The sequence below is a fragment of the Vombatus ursinus genome, unplaced genomic scaffold (genome assembly GCF_900497805.2).
Source record: "Vombatus ursinus unplaced genomic scaffold, bare-nosed wombat genome assembly UNPS02005659.1, whole genome shotgun sequence".
Lineage (NCBI taxonomy): Eukaryota > Metazoa > Chordata > Mammalia > Diprotodontia > Vombatidae > Vombatus > Vombatus ursinus.
The window spans coordinates 21,818,466-21,838,707 of NW_020945437.1; the positions used below are offsets into that span (position 1 = coordinate 21,818,466).

Genomic DNA, 20,242 nt, shown 5'->3' on the forward strand with positions numbered 1-20,242 from the left:
GACAAATAGGAGCTGCATCTCCTTCCTTTGTATTGCCCACAGCCCTGAGAATAGTGGCAGGTGAGGCTGAAAAGTTAAGACCTGCCTAGGGAGAGCACTTAAAGCCAGGCTGAAAATGGAACTGATCCCGCAGGCAATGGGGAGTCAATGAAGGTTATGAGTAGAGGATAGACATATTCCAGTAGGCAAAGCTGGGATTGGGGCAGATTGAATTTAGGAGGAGTTACAGGTCTCTGAACTTGGAAAACCAAAGAAATGGGGAGACACAGACAAAAATGGGGAAGGCAGTTTACTTTGCATGAGCTGTTTTCTCAGTTGCTTCATGTATGCAAAATCTCTTCTCCCTAGGACGAGAAAATCCTTTTAAGGGGTAGGGATCACAGTCTCTCCTCTTGTTTGACCCATAGCACCAAGGGTAGAGCATACATGCAGGAGATGTACTTTAAGTCTTAATTAATTCACCAATTATCCAAGCAACACTCTTTCTGGTAATGGAAAATTGGGAGCTTGGGCTCCTGAAGAATCTATTGGTAGATAAAAAGGGCTGGGTTTGAAGTCAAAAGAGGCTGGGTCCTAAGCTTACCTCCAAGCTAGGTCATCCTAAGCAAGTAACTTTACCTCACTGAGCCTCAGTTTCCTCATTTGTAAAACTGAGTACATTTGCACCACTCCCCCTGCAGGATTGGTGAGAAAAGCATTTCATAAACCTTAAAACCTTGCATAAATGTGCTTTTATCTATACTCCAACCCAGGGTCCAGCCTTACCAGCCAAAGGCCTCATTTTCTAGGTTCTTCCACTCCCACTAGGCCACAATACCTCCCCTTCTTATCCACTGAGAGAAAGACTAAACACCATAGGAAAGGCACTAGTCCCAACCAAAGTTTATTTCTATAAATTTGTACAAAAGTTTTGGTATGGCACAATGATTTGAGAAATACGAAGAGAGAACATATACATACAAGCTCATTTTGCCATAAGGTGCTGGGATATGAGAAGGCATCTCTGGTCCCCCTGCTCTGCAAAGGCACGTAGATCAGAGGATCATAGGGATTGATGCTGGAAGAGAACTCAGAGGTTAAATAATCCATAGTCCTCATGATATAGCAGAAAAATGAGGTGCAAGGAAGGGAGGTGACTTGCTCTAGATCACACATATGGCTAATGACACAGATGTGAGGTTGAGGGTCACCCCTGGCACTTGGCCTTCAGGTAAATGGCACCACCTGTTAGTCCCTGAATAGAGGAACACTCTGAGGTCAATTCTTCCTTCAGACACAGAAATGGGAGAGGGGACTAACCCTGTGTAAACTAAGGCATGGTTTGGGCCCAGGGGTTGGTTCTACATGGAGCCTGATCCACATCTTCAACTTCCTTTCAAGACCTTTTCACTCAGGCCACACAGGTTATTCTCCTAACACAGGAGCTGACCTGCATTTGCCTAGCCAAGCTGGAGCTCACAAGCCCCGAAACTCTATTTGTCCCTATTCTCTGCTTAATTAAGTGGAAACTGAGGCCTAAATCTGTGGAATGACAAAGCCAGGGTCACCCAGGCAGTAAGTTAGGAACAATTCATGCCAGGCCCGGTTTCCTGTGACGTTCAGAGTTGTAAGAGAAATATTTAACAAAGGGTAATATGGGTTGGGAAAGCATCAATGGGATATGTTCCATCAGTCTATGTGTGAGAGTTGGGGATGGAGGGAAAGGTGGGAACTGTGTAAAAAAATCTCAAAAAGTAGATGGTAGTTTTCAGGCCCCTTCCAGTCCCACTCCTCCAAACCGACAAGGGGAGATAAAACATCAATACCTTCCTCGTCTACATGTTACCATATCTAGCTTGGGAAGGTAATTCTCTGTCTAATGAACTCACACGAAGGTCCACCCCACGTGTTCAATATAGGTCAGGGTCAGTGGCAGCTGAATTGCATTAGAGGGTCATCACTTTGTAGTAGGGACTGTCATGTCTGGGGACAAGTCCACATTAATGGAATCCTCTAGGGCTAGGGACAGGGCAAAAAGAAAGTGGTGGGATTGAAAAATTGTTTCTCTAGGGTCTCAGGTGAAGCTTTATAGGATTATAAGATCCTCAGGCTAGGAAGAATGCTAGATCTTCTCTGGTCTAACCCCTTAATTTAACAGGAAGCTGACTTCAGGCAACTTGGGACTTGCCCAAGATCAGACAGGAAGTATATTGCAGAGTTTGGATTTGAATTCAGCTTCCTCTAACTTCATATGCAGGATGCTTTCAAATATAGTCCTGGTCTCCTCCTCATAATTAAATAGAAAGGTAGCTTTTTTGGGTTTTTGATGATGGAAGGATAGATGGATCAGGTTGAGGAACATGGGGAGAAGCCAGGAAAAAATCAGCTCTTCAGAGTAGGATGGACTAGAAGCAAGAGAGTTTAGATACATTCACTTTTTTTCCCTTAAAAAAGACCTAACATAGTAATCTTTTAACAAAATTATTATTTTGTTATTATAATTTTTTTAAATAACCCACAGACACCCATGAGGCTTCCAAATTTACAGAACAAAAAGCACTTGAGAACTTGGTAGAAAAATGATTTGAGGCTGACTCTTCTCCCAAAGGGGAGGCTGCTGGCTGCCTGCCAACAGCCCAGTCCACTCAGTTCACTTCCAGAACTTCTGTCTCAGGAAGACCAAACTTAGTTTTGTGCTTGTCAAAGAGTTTCACCAGGGACTCCATGTACATGCCATGGTATAGGTCGATGTCCTTCTGGCTTGGGTACTCAAGTTTGGGGATGGTGATGGGCTCACCCACTGTCAAGAGAAAAATGTTATCAGTTCTCCTGTTGGAAGCTTTGCCAGGCCACCTCAGTGGCCTACAGCTCCTGCACTCCCAAAATCATCTCTTTTAAAACACCAGCAGACGAGAGAGGGCAGAAAGAGGAAAAAGCTTCGGTTTTACCATCAGTGGACCCGAGCTTAAGTTTCCAATCCAGTTATTTACCACCTGTGTAACCTTGGACAAAGTCAAGTCACATGTTTCCTCAACTGTCAAATGAAGGATTAGACCTGATTACCTGTAAGATCCTTTCTCGTGTTACACTTTTATAATCCAGGTTCAAATCCTGTCCCTAATGCTTGTAGCCATGGTGCCCCAGAGGAGTCTTCACCTCTCAGCCTTGGTTTCTGCATTGTGAAAAAGGGATAAGCTCTTGTGGCTATTGGGAGGAAAATCTTTTGTATATCTCAAGGCACCAAAGGTATGTGAGCTATTACTTTTACGATGCTTCCTACAGCACTTTCCACATAATAGGCCCATTAAGGTAGGTAGTACAAATATTAGTTGTCATACAAATGACAAAAATGAGGCCTACACAGCTAAAAAAGTGGGAGATAACACTCAAACCCAGGTATCCTAACTCTTGTCCAATGCTCTTTTCATTATACAATGTCAGAACTGGAAAGGTTTTGTAGTCTAATGAAAAGGACACTAGTCTTGGAGTTAGAAAACATGAAGCTGAGTCTTGGCTCACCATTTTTTGATGGAGACACTAAGGCACAAAAAAGAGGCATGGCGTGTCATACACATATTGGCTATGTGACCATGAGCAAGTCACATCCCCTCTTTCTTTGAGATTAAGTGCCCTCCCCAACTACATAAAACAAGGATAACACTTATACTCCTGGTTTTCACATAGCTGTTATGTGCAAGCTACTCATTTTACAGGTAAGAAAACAGAAAGGGCCTTGTGACACAGCAGGATACCATCATGAAAAGTGGGAGTAGACACCAGGACTCCAGACTTTCTAGGAGAGTATCCTTTCAACTTTATCACCAATCTTTGAAAGAAAAGAATTTCAATAGGCAGAAAAGAGGAGTCAGTAAATTCCAGGCATGGAGGATGGCCGTCATGGATGGCCAGAGGCGCAGTTTTGGGGAAGGTTTGTAGAAGAGCTAATGGTCTAGTCTGGCTGGAATGCAGAGTGTACAAAGTAGGGTTAAATAAAGGTGAGTTGAAACTAGATTGTGGATGGCCTATTAAAGGAGCTTGCAGCCGTTTAAAAGAGACTGTAAAATGAGGTCAAGAGAAGGTCCCTTCCAATTTGGACAATCTGTGCAGCAATGGATCTTCAGGAGGCCCCAGGTTTAACCGTCTTCTTCTGTCCCCTTAACTTTTCCTCCTGGCTTTCTCCTGCGTGGTACCAGAAATGCTCTACCAGATCTTCCCACAGTCTCTTGGAGGGCTTTCGTCTTCCCAGGGCTTAGCACAAGGCCTGACACCAGGTAAATGCTTGATAAAAGTTTGTTTACTGATCCACATTCAGCTTCAGGCCCCACTCTGCTCCTTTGTTTTCAAGAAGCTGGGCTGAGAGTCACTGCTTGAGCTTAACCCCAGCTCTCTATTTCAGTCTGATTTTTTTCCTTCATATTACTATCGTGGTCTACAAAGAATTTCCTCAACAACATATGCAGATGAGGAAACAGACACAGAAAGGTCTAAATGACTTGCCCAAAGTCACACAGGCAGTATCAGAGGTGGGGTTTGAACCCAGGTCCTCAGCTCCAGTCAGTGTCTTCCTCATGTATCATGAGGTGACTATCTCCATTTTATAGATGAGGAATGGAGGCCCAGAGAGATTAAAACGACTTACTCTAGGCCACCCAGCTACTAAGTAGCAGGGGTAGGATTTCAGCCCAGGACTTCTGGCTACAAATTCAGGGCTCTCTGAGAGTACACTGTACCCCTCCTGCTTTGAGACTAACTCCTAGGGAAGCCAGCTTTGAGCCCAACCTTCCCCCACCCCTGACAAAGGGGGTTGTGAAATGATTTATTTTGCTGGATCTACTTGAGTGGATATCCTCCATCCCCATCCCCGCCCTGTCCTCAACCCCACTTACCAACTGTGGTGATAGGTTTAGAGTACGGCACTAGACCCCAAGTGTTGGATGAGAAGAAGCCCCGACCGTGGAAAAGGCAGGGAGCAAAGCCAATGTATTTCTGGAACTTCTTCTGGACCCATCGGCCCCATGAACCTTCTTCAAAGATTATTTGCTTGTAAACCTCATTCTCCCCAAAGGAATAGATGGGAACCAAGTCAGCCCTAGAGGGGAAGAAACACCGAGGAAACTTTCAAGTCTTTGTCACACCTTCAAAATTCATTTCATAATAAGACTAAAAATAACAATGTGTGACTTTGCCACACGTCACCCCGTCCCCCTCTTTAGGCCCCATTTTTTTCATCTATAAAAGACAGGTGAATTAGATGATCTCTTTGGTCTCTTCTAGCGCTGACACTCTATGTTCCATAGTTTCCACATTTGTAATATTGAGATAATCTCATCTCTACTCAACACAAGGTGGTTGCAGGGACCAAAGGAATTACAGAACATCAGAACTACAGCAGGGCCTTGGGCAGTCCAGTCCAAGCTCATAATTTTATATAGGGAAAAAATGAGGCTACAAGATGGGAAATGATTTGAATAAGGCCCCAGAGCTAAGAAGACCACCTAACTTCCTGGCTAGAGTTATTTTTAATACTCTACAAATGGGTGCAGAACCTGGCGGCTGCCCTCCTTTTCCCAGTCTGCTCACCCATGTCTCAGGGCTAGCTTCACAAAGCCCTTCCGGTTCTTCAGAGTCACAGCATTCTTTCCTGGTGTGGAATTCAGGGACTCAGCAGCACCCCCTACCACAATGATGATAGCATTGCCACTCCCATTCTTGGAAAGCAGATAGTCAATGGTGTCACGGCTGACAGGGCAGATACCTGTGGCAGAATAGAATCTTCTATGAGGAAGTCAGCAGTGTCTTATGTTCTGGTGGCCCCGGCAGGGTGGGAGGGCAAGATAGGCCCAGGCCTGGGAGACCTACCTATTCTATTTTTAAACTCCTTTCCTGGGGCAGCTAGGTGGCACAGTGGATAGAGCACCAGCCCTGAAGTCAGGAGGACCTGAGTTCAAATCTGGCCTCAGACCAAACACTTGACACTTACTAGCTGTGTGACCCTGGGCAAGTCACTTAAGCCCAAATGCCTTAAAAACAAAACAAACCAAAAAAAACCCTCCTTTTTCACTGAAGTTCTGTGAGGTAAGTGGTACAATATTATTCTCACGCTTTTACAGAGAAGCAGAGTCAAAGGGGGAGCAGTGCGCCAGTGGTCAGTGTCACTAAAAGGGTGTCAGTATAATAAACCTTTTTGATCTGGACCTGTGATTCCATCAGGGTGATGAACCCTTCATGTGGAAATGCCCTCCCACGGGTGCAGATCTTTAACTCATCTGGAACTTAAGTTTTAGAGAGCCCTTCAGGATACTGAGGGAATAAATGATTCATCCATAGTGGGTCACATAGATACTATGTGCTAAAGGCAGGACTTGAACCCAGGTCTTTCTGATTCTAACTTCTCTGTCACTGTATTTCATCACATAATAATGATGATGACAAAAATTGATTTTTCAAGCAGCTTAGAGTTTAGAAAGTGCTTTCTTCACTATAACCAGGAGGCAGTTTATATATATATATATACACATATATAGTCTGTGTATACACACAGAGAGACATATACATATATATTTCATATATATATAACTTTGTAATTACATATTATTTATACAGATATAATTATAAATTTTATCATTTTACAGATGCATCTGCATCATCAATAAATGAGTAGCCTAGTAAGTGGGAATGACTATATAGAATTATATGAGTACACGGTAAACTTGTGGGCTTTAGTGAATTTTGCTGGGGTGAAAGATGGTAGATGAGCCATGGCTTGATCCACTCCCTGGATCTTGTTAACAGGGCTGACTACAGTTTTGGATAAGGAGAAAAGGTTAGTGGCTAGGTGCCAACTGTGGGTATGGCTTTCAAAAGTCCATTAGGGGGCAGCATCAGAACAAGAATCACAGACCACGGACACTCCTCTGGAATTTAGGGATCTGAAAAGGGCCTTCCATTTCTCCAGCAAACCCAACTTCCTTAAATCTAGACATGAAAAATGAGGCTTGTCCAAGTCATGTCAGAAATAATCATCAGAGTCAGAATTCAAGTCCAGCTCCCTTTACTCCAAATCCAGTGCTCCTTTCATTCTCTTTCTAAGAATTCAGAGGAACCTCAGAGGCTAAACAGAAGCTCCTTCTACTACATCCCCAACCTGGTCATCGAGGCTTCACTCTCCAGTCTCTGGTACCTCCAGATGGGTCTTGACGTTAGAGGAATTGGGACTCGTATCCCAGCTTTGTCACTTATTGGCTGTATGATCTTAGTAAAGAACTACATTGTATTTATTTTGAAAATGTTTTACATGTATGTACACATGTTTATTCTCTCCACTGAGAGAGAGAGAGAGAATATAAACTACTTGAGGGCAAGAGTGGTATCATTTTTGTCTTTGTAATCTCAGTGCCTGATACTCAGTAGGTGTTTAATAAATGCTTGGTTTACTGACTGAATTCACTTACTTCTTTGCTTCAATTCAGTTCTAAATTTATTATCCTATGACGCTAATCTTTTCAAAGCACTTTCAATGTCCATGATCTCATCTGAATGTTACAACCACTTATGGTGCAGGCAGGGCAGATATTGGTATCCCCATTTTAGAAAAGAGAAACTGATGCCCAGAGAGGCTGAATGAATTCTTCAGTGTTACAGTGGATCAGTCAAATTTCACTTGTAGAACACAGTATCACAGAAAGATGGGACCTTATAAGGCTGTGTTGGCCAGGGTTCCATGGTGTTCCAAATGATGTGAAAAATTCTTTAATAATAGTGCTATTTTTCCCATCTGGAATATGAAATTATATACATTCCAAAATATGTGATAACATTGTTTACTATGACACCTTAAGATTTCAAAACTCTGTGCTTTCCCTGGCACAGGTCCTCTCTCCACTGGCACAGATGGCAATGACACTACAATTAGTATATGGTTTCCTTGAGCTGCTATAGCTGAAAATTTTAACACCCTGTAGCCAGACTGGTTATTAGTCTTTCTAAACTTAGCTGCTAAGCTAGGCCCGGAATGAAAGACAGAGTCTGCCACCAGGACCGAAGTGGAGTGAGGCCTTTTTAAAGACTGGCATTATCCACCATAGCTTGTGCTTGGCTGATACAACCTTTGAGAGCCCAGGGTCACCTTCACACTAAAATGAGACAACAGAGGAGTGCATCAGTGAAAACAAAGGCCAAATCTCCACTGTTTTAGTCTGAAAGGTCCCTAGTTCCTTTTTATCTTGGGAGTAATTTCAAACCCTCAAAATCCTTCCTTCACCCTAAATTAGAACTACCTATAGGTTCCAATAATATATTCTATTACCCAAAGTGTTCAATGGCCAAATTAGTTCGTCAAATGCTAGGGAAAATCTAGGGAAAGGATGTGCCAGGCTCTTCCAAGGCAAAACGGAGGGGCTATGTGGCAACCAGGACTATGTGGCAACTGAGGCTGTTTAACCCAGAAATTGTACTAGCCTCTAAGGCCACATTATGGTTCGCTGGGAAGATTCTTGGACTTTGCACATTGACAATTCTTTGGTCTTTTTTTTTTTTTTTTAACCATTTTTGCCCTATAAATTCTAGTAATGCCCCTTTAATCAACTCTAAGGACCTCATATAACAATTGGTTTGCCTCTTTCTGGAACACTGTAATTATGTAATAGTGTGGTATTATTACTACCTGTGTTTGTGTCTTCCTTGAAAGACCAAGTTCCATGAGGGCAAGGACTATATCTTATCTAAATCCAGGGTACCTCTCTCCCCAAGGGTGCGGCACTGGATTCCTAGCACAACGAGCACTTAATAAACATCTGTGTATTGATTTCCAGCACACTTCATGATGGCCCTTTTGGTCGAGATAGCCAGAAACTAAGAAAGCACAGGACTGAATCTCTCAACTAGAGAATGGGATGGAAAGAGATATCCTGGATGCTTTCCCCAAACATAAGAAACAAGAAGGAAGGCCCTGGAAACCAAGATGAGAGGCCCCAAAGGCAAAACACAGACAAACCAGTCCTTTGAGAAGCAGCTATACCACTAAGTTTTGGAGTTAGGAGACCTGAGGATAAGTTCCAGCTCTAACATATCCTATCTTGAAACACTGGACAAGTTACCTGACTTTTCAGCTTCAGTTTCCTTATCTGTAAAATGGAAACACTTATTACTATTATTACCTTACTACCACCTCTAGAGAAAATGCTACTTCCCTCACAGAATTGTTGTCAGTTAAGTACTTCATAAAGCTTAATACACTACTTAATGTGAGTCATTATTGTTCTTACAATGGGAAGTTAAGTCAATATTTACTAAATGCCAACTTAGTAAATTTTTACTAATTGCCTACTATGTGCCAGGCATAATGCTAAGCCTTGATGATGAAAAGAAAGGTAAAAGACAGTCCTGGCTCTTAAGAAACTTCCAGCTTAAGGAGGAAGATAACATGCAAACAACTACGTACAAACAAGTTACATATGGGATAAATTGGAAATAATTAACAGAGAAGGATTTTTGTTGATTTGTGTTCTCGTTTGCAACAAGGCTAATACGGAATCATGTTTTGCATGACGGCACATGTATAATCTATATCAAAGTACTTGCCTTCTTCTCAAGGAATGGGGAGGGAAGGGAAAGAATTTGGAACTCAAAAATTATAAAAAATGAATGTTAAAAATAGTTTCTAAATTGTGAAAAAAATAAAAACATTCTTTAAAAAAGTAACAGAGAAGGCACTAGAATGAAGGGGGACTCAGGAAAGACTTCCTATAAAAGGATAAGATTTTAGTTGGGACTTGAAGGAAGTCAGGGAAACCAGTAGGCACAGATGAGGAGGATCATCTATAATCTAGAATGGACCTTAGAGGTCAATGAGTTCAAAACTTTAATTTTACAAAAAAAGACACTGAGACCTAAAGAGGAGACCTGACTTGTTTAAAGACACAAATTAGTAAGTGGAAGAGCTGGGGATTTGGACCTTGGTCCCTTGACTCCAAATCCCATCCCCTTTTCATTGTATAATACTGTTCTTAGGACCCAGGCCCATGATAAGAATAGCTTGGGACATGGAAGAATCCTAGAAAATGAATCCTTAAATAGAATTTTCAAGAGATGAAAGGACTTCAGAAATCCTCTAGTCCAATTATCTAATTTTATAGATAGGGAAAGTAAAGGAATTTGGGCAGCTTAAGGCTTATCCTTGACCTGTGAAGATGGAATCAAGGAACACACTAAGAGTACCCTGTTCCTAAACAGAACTTGGTGGGTTCCTGCCCAAGCACCAGTTAATGGTTATTTTTTGGGTCCTCTTGGCTCACAGTGAATGTAAATAGCAGCTGTTTCTCTTTTGGCCAGCAACCCTGAGGGTCTTCCCTTCTCAGTTTGATTTTTTTCTTTATTAAAGGGGATATCCCTTGACTTACTTCTTAAAGAGACCTATTATTTACTGAATGGGAGTTGCCTCACTCAAAGTGAGAACCTGAAAAGATGTTAGCTTAAAAGGGCCAAGGTCTCTCACTGCATCCTGAGCCATCTCCCATCTCCTGATCAATATCTGGCCACTGGACCCAGATGGCTCTGGAGGAGAAAGTGAGGCTGGTGACTTTGCACAGGCCTCCCTCACTCAAATAAAAGTCAATTGCAAGTCATGTCATCAACTCCCTCAGGTCATGGTCCTCTTCAAAAATGAAGGACAAACCACAACAGGACTTGCTAGGTCTGTGTAGAGTAAAAGCAAAGGATGAAACTATTTGGGATTCTCTTGCAAGGATGTAGGAAGAATGCATTACCCTTTCATTTTCTTACCTCCAGACATTAAATATTCTCTTAACACAGGGACCCTGAAGTTCCCAGCTAAAGTTGCCAGATAAGGCCGGATCCCAGGAAATTTCTTTCCAACCTCTGTGGCCTCAGTGCTGAAGTTGCAGAAGGCCCCCAGGCTCATGATACCATGAGGGTGATACCCAAAGATGTAATTCCGGGTTGTCAGCAAGTTGTGGGTCTTCACCAGCTGGGATAAAGAATTGGGAAGAAAAGGAGAGAAAGATATAATAGAATCTCAGAGCTGGAAAGGACATCTGGAAAGCATTTAGTTCAATCTCTCACACAGTACAGGAATCTCCTTAATAGTATGACACACAGTTGGGATCCATGCTTGAAGATCTCCAGTGATATTAAGCATCACTATGTTTCTAGGGAACCTGTTATGCTATTTGGACAGCTCTTCTGGATGCTAGAAAGTTCTGGCTCCTAATAATTTTAACCCATTTATTCTGATTTTGCCCACAGGGACCACACAGAACAACCACTTATCTTTATGTGGGTTTTATTTACCTTTGTTCTCTTTCCCAGTCGCAGGCTGAGTCTTTGAATATATCAACACCAATAATAAATATTATGAAACTAATAATTATAAAATTAATATTTTAATAATTGGATAACACTTGTACTTCATTTCTACCCCTTCTCCTCCTCCCTTACCCAACAAAAGTTTATATAAAGAGCTTTCTTTACAATAACCTTCTAAGATAGGTAGCTGATAAATAGGTTCCCTATTTTACAGATGAAATAAAATCAGAGTGATTAAGTGATTTGTTCATGGTCATGTAACTAGTAAGTGTGGAGGTTAGAATCCAAACTTCCTGGTATTCTGACTCCAAGTCACAGGATCATTTTGATTTTGAGCTGGAAAGGGCCTTAGAGACCATCTACTTTAACATCCTTTCTATTTTGTGGACTTTTGAATGAGATAATATATGAAAAGTACTTTCTAAATCTCAAAGTACTAGATAAGTGATAATATTACTAGAGACCACAATAAGCCTCTAGCGGGGGGAGAAACCAAGCCCAGCTTCTTGTGCCAGCCCAGACTAGAGAAAACAAAACACAGCAGGACCTAGAGCACTCCAGCTGACCTCCCATCCCTCTACTGTTCAGGACTATAAACAAGGCTGACCAGGCTATGTCTGAGAATGCTCTGAAGGGAGACACCATCATTGGTCATTCTGTCATTCCCCATTCCTCCACCCCCAGGATGAGATAGATACTTTGGGGAAAGTCTCATAGCACTGGCTGCTCTGTATACTTCATGTGCCCCTTCCAGGACCCATCCCCCAAAGTATCCATTCCCACAGACCTACCTGGCCCTTGCCAGGGACAAAGGCCAGGGCAGTGTTTTATTTTTTAATCACATGAAGGGGAAGGGACAGAAAGTCCCAAAAGTGGACAATGACAACTGTCAGCCCCTGCCCCTTAGAATCCCAAAGTCCGGTCACTTGCCTGAGTACAAGGGTAAGGGGAGGGAGAAGTGATGTTTATTTTTAAATTGGTACTGGGCAAAAACAAGGCCCAGAGCCTGGGATTTCCTGGATCTTGGCTTGATGTATCCAAGGCAAGGACCTTCTGCTGTTTGGGATGAGTTGAAAACAACAACAAAAAAAGTTTTCCCTGAGCTCAGGGGTGAAGGTAGGAACTTAGGTTCTATTCCCTTCTGAAATGACTGAACTCTCAAGATGTGCCACATACTGTATCTAGCACTTACAGCAACAAGTACTATACCTTGACACTTTCATCAGACAAAAATACCTCTTCTGAATTAAAAAAAGGCATTAAATTGGGTGTGAAAAGTACTCTATCCATTTGGAAGGAACAAAACATTTTAGCATGGTGGGTAAAAAGACATTACTATTGATAGGAAGTCCATGAGGTTAGTGGAAAAATTATCCTGTGGGGAGTGTATGAACAATAACACCCTAGTTCAGAATCAGTATTGTAGCAGGGGAGCCTAGAGGAGAGAGCAACTTCAGCCAAGCCCCCCAAACCTGGAAGGAAATTGCTTGGAGTGAAGGAGAGAACTTCTGTCTCCTCCCTGCCCCAACCCTTCTGATCAGAGGATGAACCTTCTGAACTTCAAAAGGCTGGAAACACTGGATTTCCTATGAATGTCCCAGTACTGTCCCCAGAATATCGGATCATTTACATTGGAAACAGGGGACAAACCAGGCACATTAAGGAAAAGCAGCTCCGAGTCTCTACAGGAGACCAGCAGAAAACTATATTCTACCTAAGGGGACCTTTGTGCTCCTTCCTGATAACCACTACTTCTTGCTCCAGCCCGGAGGGAAGGAAATCTCAGCTGGCATCACCAGGGGAAGGCTGAAAGTCATGGGATCTGTGCCTTCAAAGACAAGGTGCTCAATACTGCCTGCAAAAATGCCTCACCCATAGTGATGTGAACCCCAAGGAGGAACACTATGGAAGAAGGAAGAAGGGGCACCAATTTTATGTCCCACTCAGGGAACTGGTGTTCTGCATTCCAAGGACTCTTGGCCTTCCCCAATAGAAAGGCAGCGACAGTCTCTGTGCTTATGATACCGGCCTCTGAGAACGGAGCTTTCCTCTTGTCCTTCCTTGAACTAGGACTCCACATCATTCCCTGTCTGTCTATCTCCACTCCCCCTGAAGATGCCCTTTGTCTTCCCCACTAGAGTACTCCTGAGGGAGGGACCATTCTGCTTGTCACATTTGTATTCCTAACACTAAGCTAAGTGCCCTATTTCTCCAAGTGTCTGATGTGGGATTTGAACCCAGATCTTCCTAATTCTAGGTCCATCCCCCAATCCACTAGTCCTCTTCTATTCCTAGAGGTATTCATGGCACTGCAGGTAAGTGACTTGTCCAAGGTCACACAGTCATGAGGCAGGACCTAAACCCAGGTCTTCTTGAATCTGAAACCAATTCTTCAACTGCCCCACTTCAGTTCTCTATCCAGTATACTTCATGGCCTCTCATGGTTAACATGGTTTGTTTTTTTTTTCAAACTGGATCTGTGATTTCACTGGTATAACGAACTCTCCCTTGAGTCACACTCTGTACCAAAGGCAAGTTAGCACCTGTTCTGTAACTTATTGTCTTAGAGAACTGCATTTGGGAATCTCAGAGTCAGGAAGTTCATTTGCTACTCCCCACAACTTCATTTCTGACACTTAACTGAATTTCTTTGCTGGGTATTCAGGGACAGACTGGGCTATTTATTCTCTATCCTTAGTTTGGGCTTAGTTAAGGGACCTTAAATATTGTCTAACTCAATCTCTTCATTGTGTAGGGGAGAAAAAGGGAAAACTGAGGCCAAGGGAGGGGAAGTGCATTATGCAAAGTCACACATAGCAACTTTTGGAGTTTGGATTCAAACTGAGGTCTTCGAACTCCAAATTCAATGTTCCTTCCATTCCACACAATGTCTGAACTGTACTATCCTTACCAGGGTAGTAGGCCTTCCCTTACCAGCTTCCTGTCATGCCTGGGATGACCTCCCTCACTAATTCCATCTGAATTCTCTCCCACTCTTTAAAGCCAAACTCACCCTGCACATTTCTTAGTAAGCTGCCTTTAATCCCCTGTATTCAGGTGTGATCCTGCCCCCCTCCCCAGTGGACATCTCAGAGCCTCCTAGGCCCTTGGTATATATCTTGCTACTAGAAGTAGCCCCTACCAGACTGTGAACTCCACGAGAAAAGGGATCGTCTCTCCCCAGTGCTTTGTAGATAAGAGACCTCAGTGAACACTAAGGCCCCAAAGAGTCCTCCATTAGTGCAGTCCCTATTGCTCAGGGATACCAGGATAGAAAAAGTCAATGTTTACTGGATTTAAAGGCACTTACCCGGATGGGAAAATAATCTCGGAAATACTGCCACACAGCCCAATTTCTCACCCATTTTGATCTCCTGCCACCTTTAGGAAGAAGAGGATAACCCACGTTATGAAGTTGAGTGGAGGCACAAAGGACAGATTATGGGACACAGGAGAGGCAGAAAAGGCCCTGGAGATACTTCACCTAGTAGTTTTAGGTTCTGACCTGGGCACCACATCTCAGGAAGGATAACAACAAACAGCAGGGTGAGAAGACTAGAGTCTGGGCAGTAAGAGGACTGGCTGAACAACTGGAGGTGTTTAGCCTTTTAAAGAAGAGAAGACTTGGGGACAGTTGGAATGATAGATGATTTGAAGCACAACTGGAAATACGGAAAGTTGTAGAAAGGTTTCAGTTTAAAATAAGGAAAAAGATTTCCTAACAATTTAAACTGTCCAAAAGTGAAATGGGGTGTCTTAAGAAGTAGTGAGCCACCCATCACTAGAAGTGTTCAGACACTAGTCAGGGATCTTTTGAGGGAACTCTTGCTCAGGTACAGGTTGGACCAGACATTTTCTAAAATCTATTCCAACTGTGATTCTATGGGAAATGATTTTCTCTGAATGTGAGGTTCAGTGGGGAAAGCCAGATCCTCAAGCAAACAGCAAGACTGGGGATTAAGTACCTTTCTGTGGGGTGTTCCAGTCAAAGACCAGCCATGTGAAATACAGTACTGAAATCAGCCAACAGTCTGTGCAGAATAAATACATGAAGATGAGACTGCATGTAATTCCTATGGGGAGGAGAAAGAACAAAGAATCAGTGTGACCTTAAACACTGCAAAAATCCAACCCCCTCATTTACAAAAGGAAATCAAGACCCAGAGAAGGGAAAAGACAGACCAATTTCACAGAGATAGCAAAACCCACCCAGTCCTGCCCATCCTGTGCATCTCTTGTCCATGTTCTCCCATGAGTTTTCTACAATGGATCTTATTCAACATATTAGAAGCCCTTCTTAATTTCTCCTGATGCTGTGAGTACACCAGTGGGAGCATCCAGGCTATCTGTCATCTCCTGCCACATGGCCAGACCATCTTGTATAATGTGCTGATGCCACCTTTTATTGCTGTAACTTTACAAAGTTCTTCATTGGCTCTATGTTGCAGCCTGCTCACGTGCACCTTGTGCCTATCCATTGCCATGTGTGGGATATCCATTTTCAATTCTCCAAAGACTGCTGTGTTTCATGTCTCATAGCCAAGGCCACACACAGACATCTGCTGGAGTGCTCTCTCTCTCTCTCTCTCTCTCTCTCTCTCTGCCAAAAGCAGAGCAGCTTATATAACTTCTTGATTTGTCTTAGTGATAATTCAATGTTGCAAAAGGATGGAGGAACTAACAAGAGGAAATTATATTCAGGATCTGATTTCACCAACAGGGAAGAAATAGTTGCTGGGGTACAAATGATGGACACTTTTCAGGGAAAGTGATCATTTCCTCCTAAAGGTAAATATGAGAAAAGGAGAAGAAGCTGGATATAGTTAGACAGACATGCACCCTAGATTTGGGGAAGGCGCATTTGAGTTTAGGGGAAAAAGAGGTAGGATCTAATGGACTAAAGTTCTATAGGGAGAGACAGTGAGGATGAGACTCTCAACAATGTAACTGAAAACCCAAAGGAAGTGCGAATGAAGAGGAAAATGGGGAGTTGTCTTCAGAGACTGATACAGAACTCACCAATTGAGATGTTTAAAAGCCATGTACAGAGGATAGAAGCTAGAGCAGGTTAATCAGAGTGAATACAAAAAAGCATGATAATCTAGCATCAGCAGCGCTAAAGTTTAGAGTAAGCTGAGGCTAGTGAGGAAAATGAAGGTAAAAAAAGATTTTTAAAAATAAATTTTAAATATTAGGAGGAAAGTAGAGGATCACAAAAAGGATGAGACAACTACTTGAGGTAGACAGGGAGATAACCAGTAAATGACAGAAGGCAGAGCTATTATCTATTTTTTCTCTCTGTTCTCTACCAACAGTGACCTTGGCACTAGAAATGGTAGAAAAATAGCTAACAAGGACTTAATACTCTCAAGGTAAGGAAGGAGAGTCATAATATCTAATTACCCTTGTGAATTCAAGTCATCTGGCCAAGATGAATTACATCCTCTGGTAAGACAGAACCAGCAGATGTGATTTTCTATATTTCTATATTTTCTATATTTCTATATATTTCTGTATTTTCTATATATTCTATATTTTATATATTTCTATATTCTATATATTTGTATATTTCATCAAGTCTTAGCTACAGTCTCATCCTTAGCTACTCTCAACCTCCCTCAATACTTAAGGCCTCCTCACCTTAGAACATCTAACTGCCATGCTAGCTTCCTCCCATTGGTAAGTTTCTGGGAGGGGCCTAGGCTGGGTCCCATTGGGCTTCTGACTTTCCAGACTTTAACACTATGCTTCCTTGAGGGTACCTTCTCCTAATCTTTTGTCAATTGTCAGGTTTTTTAAGTGTTGTCTTCCTTATAATTTCATTGAGGACAAACACTATATTTCTTTTTGCTTATGTGTGTATAAAATCTTTACATACATATGTATGTATAGACATACATATGTATGTATGTAACCTCAGTATTTAGCAAAGTGCTTGGCACATAGTAAGCACTTATCTTAATAAATATCGGTTGCCTTGCCTAAGCTACTGGAAGTAATATGTAAAAGACCATTGAGAGTTACTTCATAACTGAAGAAAGACAAATATCCCACTTTTAAAAGAGAGGGGGAAAAAGTCCATAACTATAGACTAGTGAACTTGACTTTGATTCTTGGAAAAATTAGATCAATGGATCATTAAAGAGATAGGTAATGATCATCTAGTAAAGGAAGCAATAATCACTTATACCCAATATGGTTTAATTGGAGATTAGAGGGACTAAACTGGTAGAGCAAAGGAATATTGCAAATATAGTTTAACTACATTTTAGCAAAGCATCTGATATAAAGCATCACATGCTATTCTTATGAAAAACATGACAGAATACAGATTAGGAGGTAATACAAAATTAGTGAGTTTTAGAACAGTTAAATAATTGAATTGAAAGAATATTCATTAATGATTCAATGTCAGCTTTTAAGGAGGTCTCCAGGGGAAACCCCTTGGGATTTGTGCTTGGCCCCATGCTGTTAAAAACTTTTTATCAGTGACACACAGCATATATATATATATACATACATGCATATCTCCTGCCAGGCTAGAGCACTAGGCTGAATTTAGTAAGATGAAATTCAATAAGGACAAGTGTAACATCTTACACTTGGGTTCAGAAAAATCAACTTCACAAGTACAGAATAGGGGTCATTTCTCAACTGATAAATGGTCAAGGGATATGAACAGTTTTTCAATAAAGAAATCAAAACTATACATAATCTTGTGAAAAAAATGCTATAAATCATTATTGACAATGGGCTGTCTTAGGAGGTACTGCCTCACAAGAAGATGGATACCCATCAGGTATGCTGTCATAAGGATTCCTTGGGGTTGGGCAATGATGACCAACTTCAAAAGGCTATGATTATGGGGCAGCTAGGTGGCACAGTGGATAGAGCACTGGCCCTGAAGTCAGGAGAACCTGAGTTCAAATCCAGCCTCAGACACATAACACTTACTAGCTGTGTGACTCTGGGCAAGTTACTTAACCCCAATTGCCTTAAAAAAAAAAAAAGCTATCATTCTGTGAGTCTGTCCTTGAAGAGAGATTTAAACAGACAACTGGAGATACGGTGAGAATACATTCTAGGTGTGGGAGATGACCCGTGCAAATGCACAGGGATAAAAGAGGACAAGTGGAAACTGGTAATAGGCCATAAGAGGTCGTCAGACAAGGTGGTAAATCTGACCTCACAGGAATCACTGTAACTTGGTGGACTAAACATACAACTAGAACATGGATTTAACAAACATTATTAAGCATTTATTAAATGCACAGAATGGGTAGGCAGTGGGAGAGATGTAACATTTAGATAAGACAAAGTCCTTGTCTTCATAGAGCCTACAGACCAGGACTACGAAATACAAATTGTACAGAGGTGAATGCTAGCAAAAACTACCTCAGAAAGAAGACCACAGAGTAATGGGAAAAAGACTGGGTGTGGAGACGGGGGAGGCCTGTGTTGGACTCTCAGCTAGGACAATTACTAGCTCTGTAGCCACAGCCTCCCATGTACAACACGACTGTCATACTTGGCACCATGTACTTCACAGCATTTTTACAGACCTGTCTTACAGAAATGTGACTATTAGGGACAGATAATAGGACTACCAGTTGCCATTTACATAGCTTTTGAAAATGGCAAAGCACTCTCTGTACATCTCCATACATATGACATACATACTCATTTGATCTCAGAATAGCTCTAAGAGGTGGTTAGTGAGTATTGGCCAAACACTTTATATTTCATCCTGGAAGAGACAGAAAGCTTTTGGAGGTTCCACATCAGAGAAATGGCAAGGTCAGAAGTGTACATTAAAAACAACTGATAGGGGCAGCTTGGTGGTACAGTGGAGAGAGTACCAGCTCTGAATGACTTGAGTTCAAATCTGGCCTCGGACACTTGACACTAGCTGTATGACCCTGGGCAAGTCACTTAACCCCAACTGCCTCACCAAAAAAAAAACCAAAACAAAAAAACAACAACAACAAAAAAAACCAAAACACCTGACATGAAGATGGGGTTTTATAGTCTGTAAAACACTTTGTACACATTTTCTCATAACTGTCCTATGAGGGAGGTACTGTTAACCCTATTTTACAGATAAAAAAAATTGAAACTCAGAAAGGTTAATCGATTTGTTAATAAGTTTTAGAGTTAGGAACTGAACTCAAGTCTTTTCTAATTCCAAGTCTAGCACTCCATTTACTAGACCATATTGTCTCAAAGAAGATTATTCTGATAGCTGCATGAACCAGCATGGTGTTGATGAAAGTATCTGGAGTAAGTACTTATTAAATTGTATGACTAGGGACAAATCCCTTCCCTACTCTGGGCCTCAGTTTCCTCATCTATAAAATGAAAGGACTGGACTAGATACTCTCTGATTCCAGTTTAGTTCTGAATCCTATCATCTCATAGAACTCAATATTATTTTACAGATGAGGCATGTTCAACATAAAGATAAACACAGCTATCACAGAACAGAATGGCCTGATTTAGGAAATGGTGTTTCTTATCATTGACGGTCCTGAAGTAGACATTTTTAGGACCAGTTTTGGGGGATGTCTTAGAGAGGAGATTTATGCTTCAGGTCTCTAAGTTGTTCTGAGGTTCTTTTCATTCAGTTCTGAGTTTAACAGTTCACAATTCTATGCTTTAAGGCTATTTCTTCAGAAAAGGTCTAAGGGGTATACAGGGCAAGGATTATTATCCTTAACTTGTGAATGAGGAAACAGACTTACAAAGGTGAAATGATCTATATTGAGGGTCACATGTCAAGGCTAAGGTCTGAACCTAGATTCTACTGACTCCATGTCTTCGACCCTTTCAATTAAACAAACATTGATTAAACATCTACGGTATGTTAGGCACTGGGGACACAAAGGCAAAAATGGAAAACAGCTGCTTCCTTCAAGCAGTCTACATTTGGGGGTCTGGGGAA

The 20,242-nt window shown here is 41.8% G+C and overlaps 1 protein-coding gene across 1 annotated transcript in view; it reads right to left on the reverse strand.

Moving 5' to 3' along the window:
• Positions 1–862: 862 nt before the first annotated feature.
• Positions 863–20,242, reverse strand: part of DGAT2 (diacylglycerol O-acyltransferase 2) — a 51,791-nt gene continuing 32,411 nt past the window's right edge. Inside the window, exons 3-8 of the mRNA XM_027848332.1 lie at positions 15,267–15,374; positions 14,612–14,682; positions 10,759–10,963; positions 5,560–5,734; positions 4,866–5,068; positions 863–2,779 (exon numbers count right to left, since the gene is read on the reverse strand). Of these exons, the coding sequence (XP_027704133.1) occupies positions 2,625–2,779; positions 4,866–5,068; positions 5,560–5,734; positions 10,759–10,963; positions 14,612–14,682; positions 15,267–15,374 (917 nt within the window). The 3' untranslated portion in view covers positions 863–2,624. The remainder of the gene's footprint in view (positions 2,780–4,865; positions 5,069–5,559; positions 5,735–10,758; positions 10,964–14,611; positions 14,683–15,266; positions 15,375–20,242) is intronic.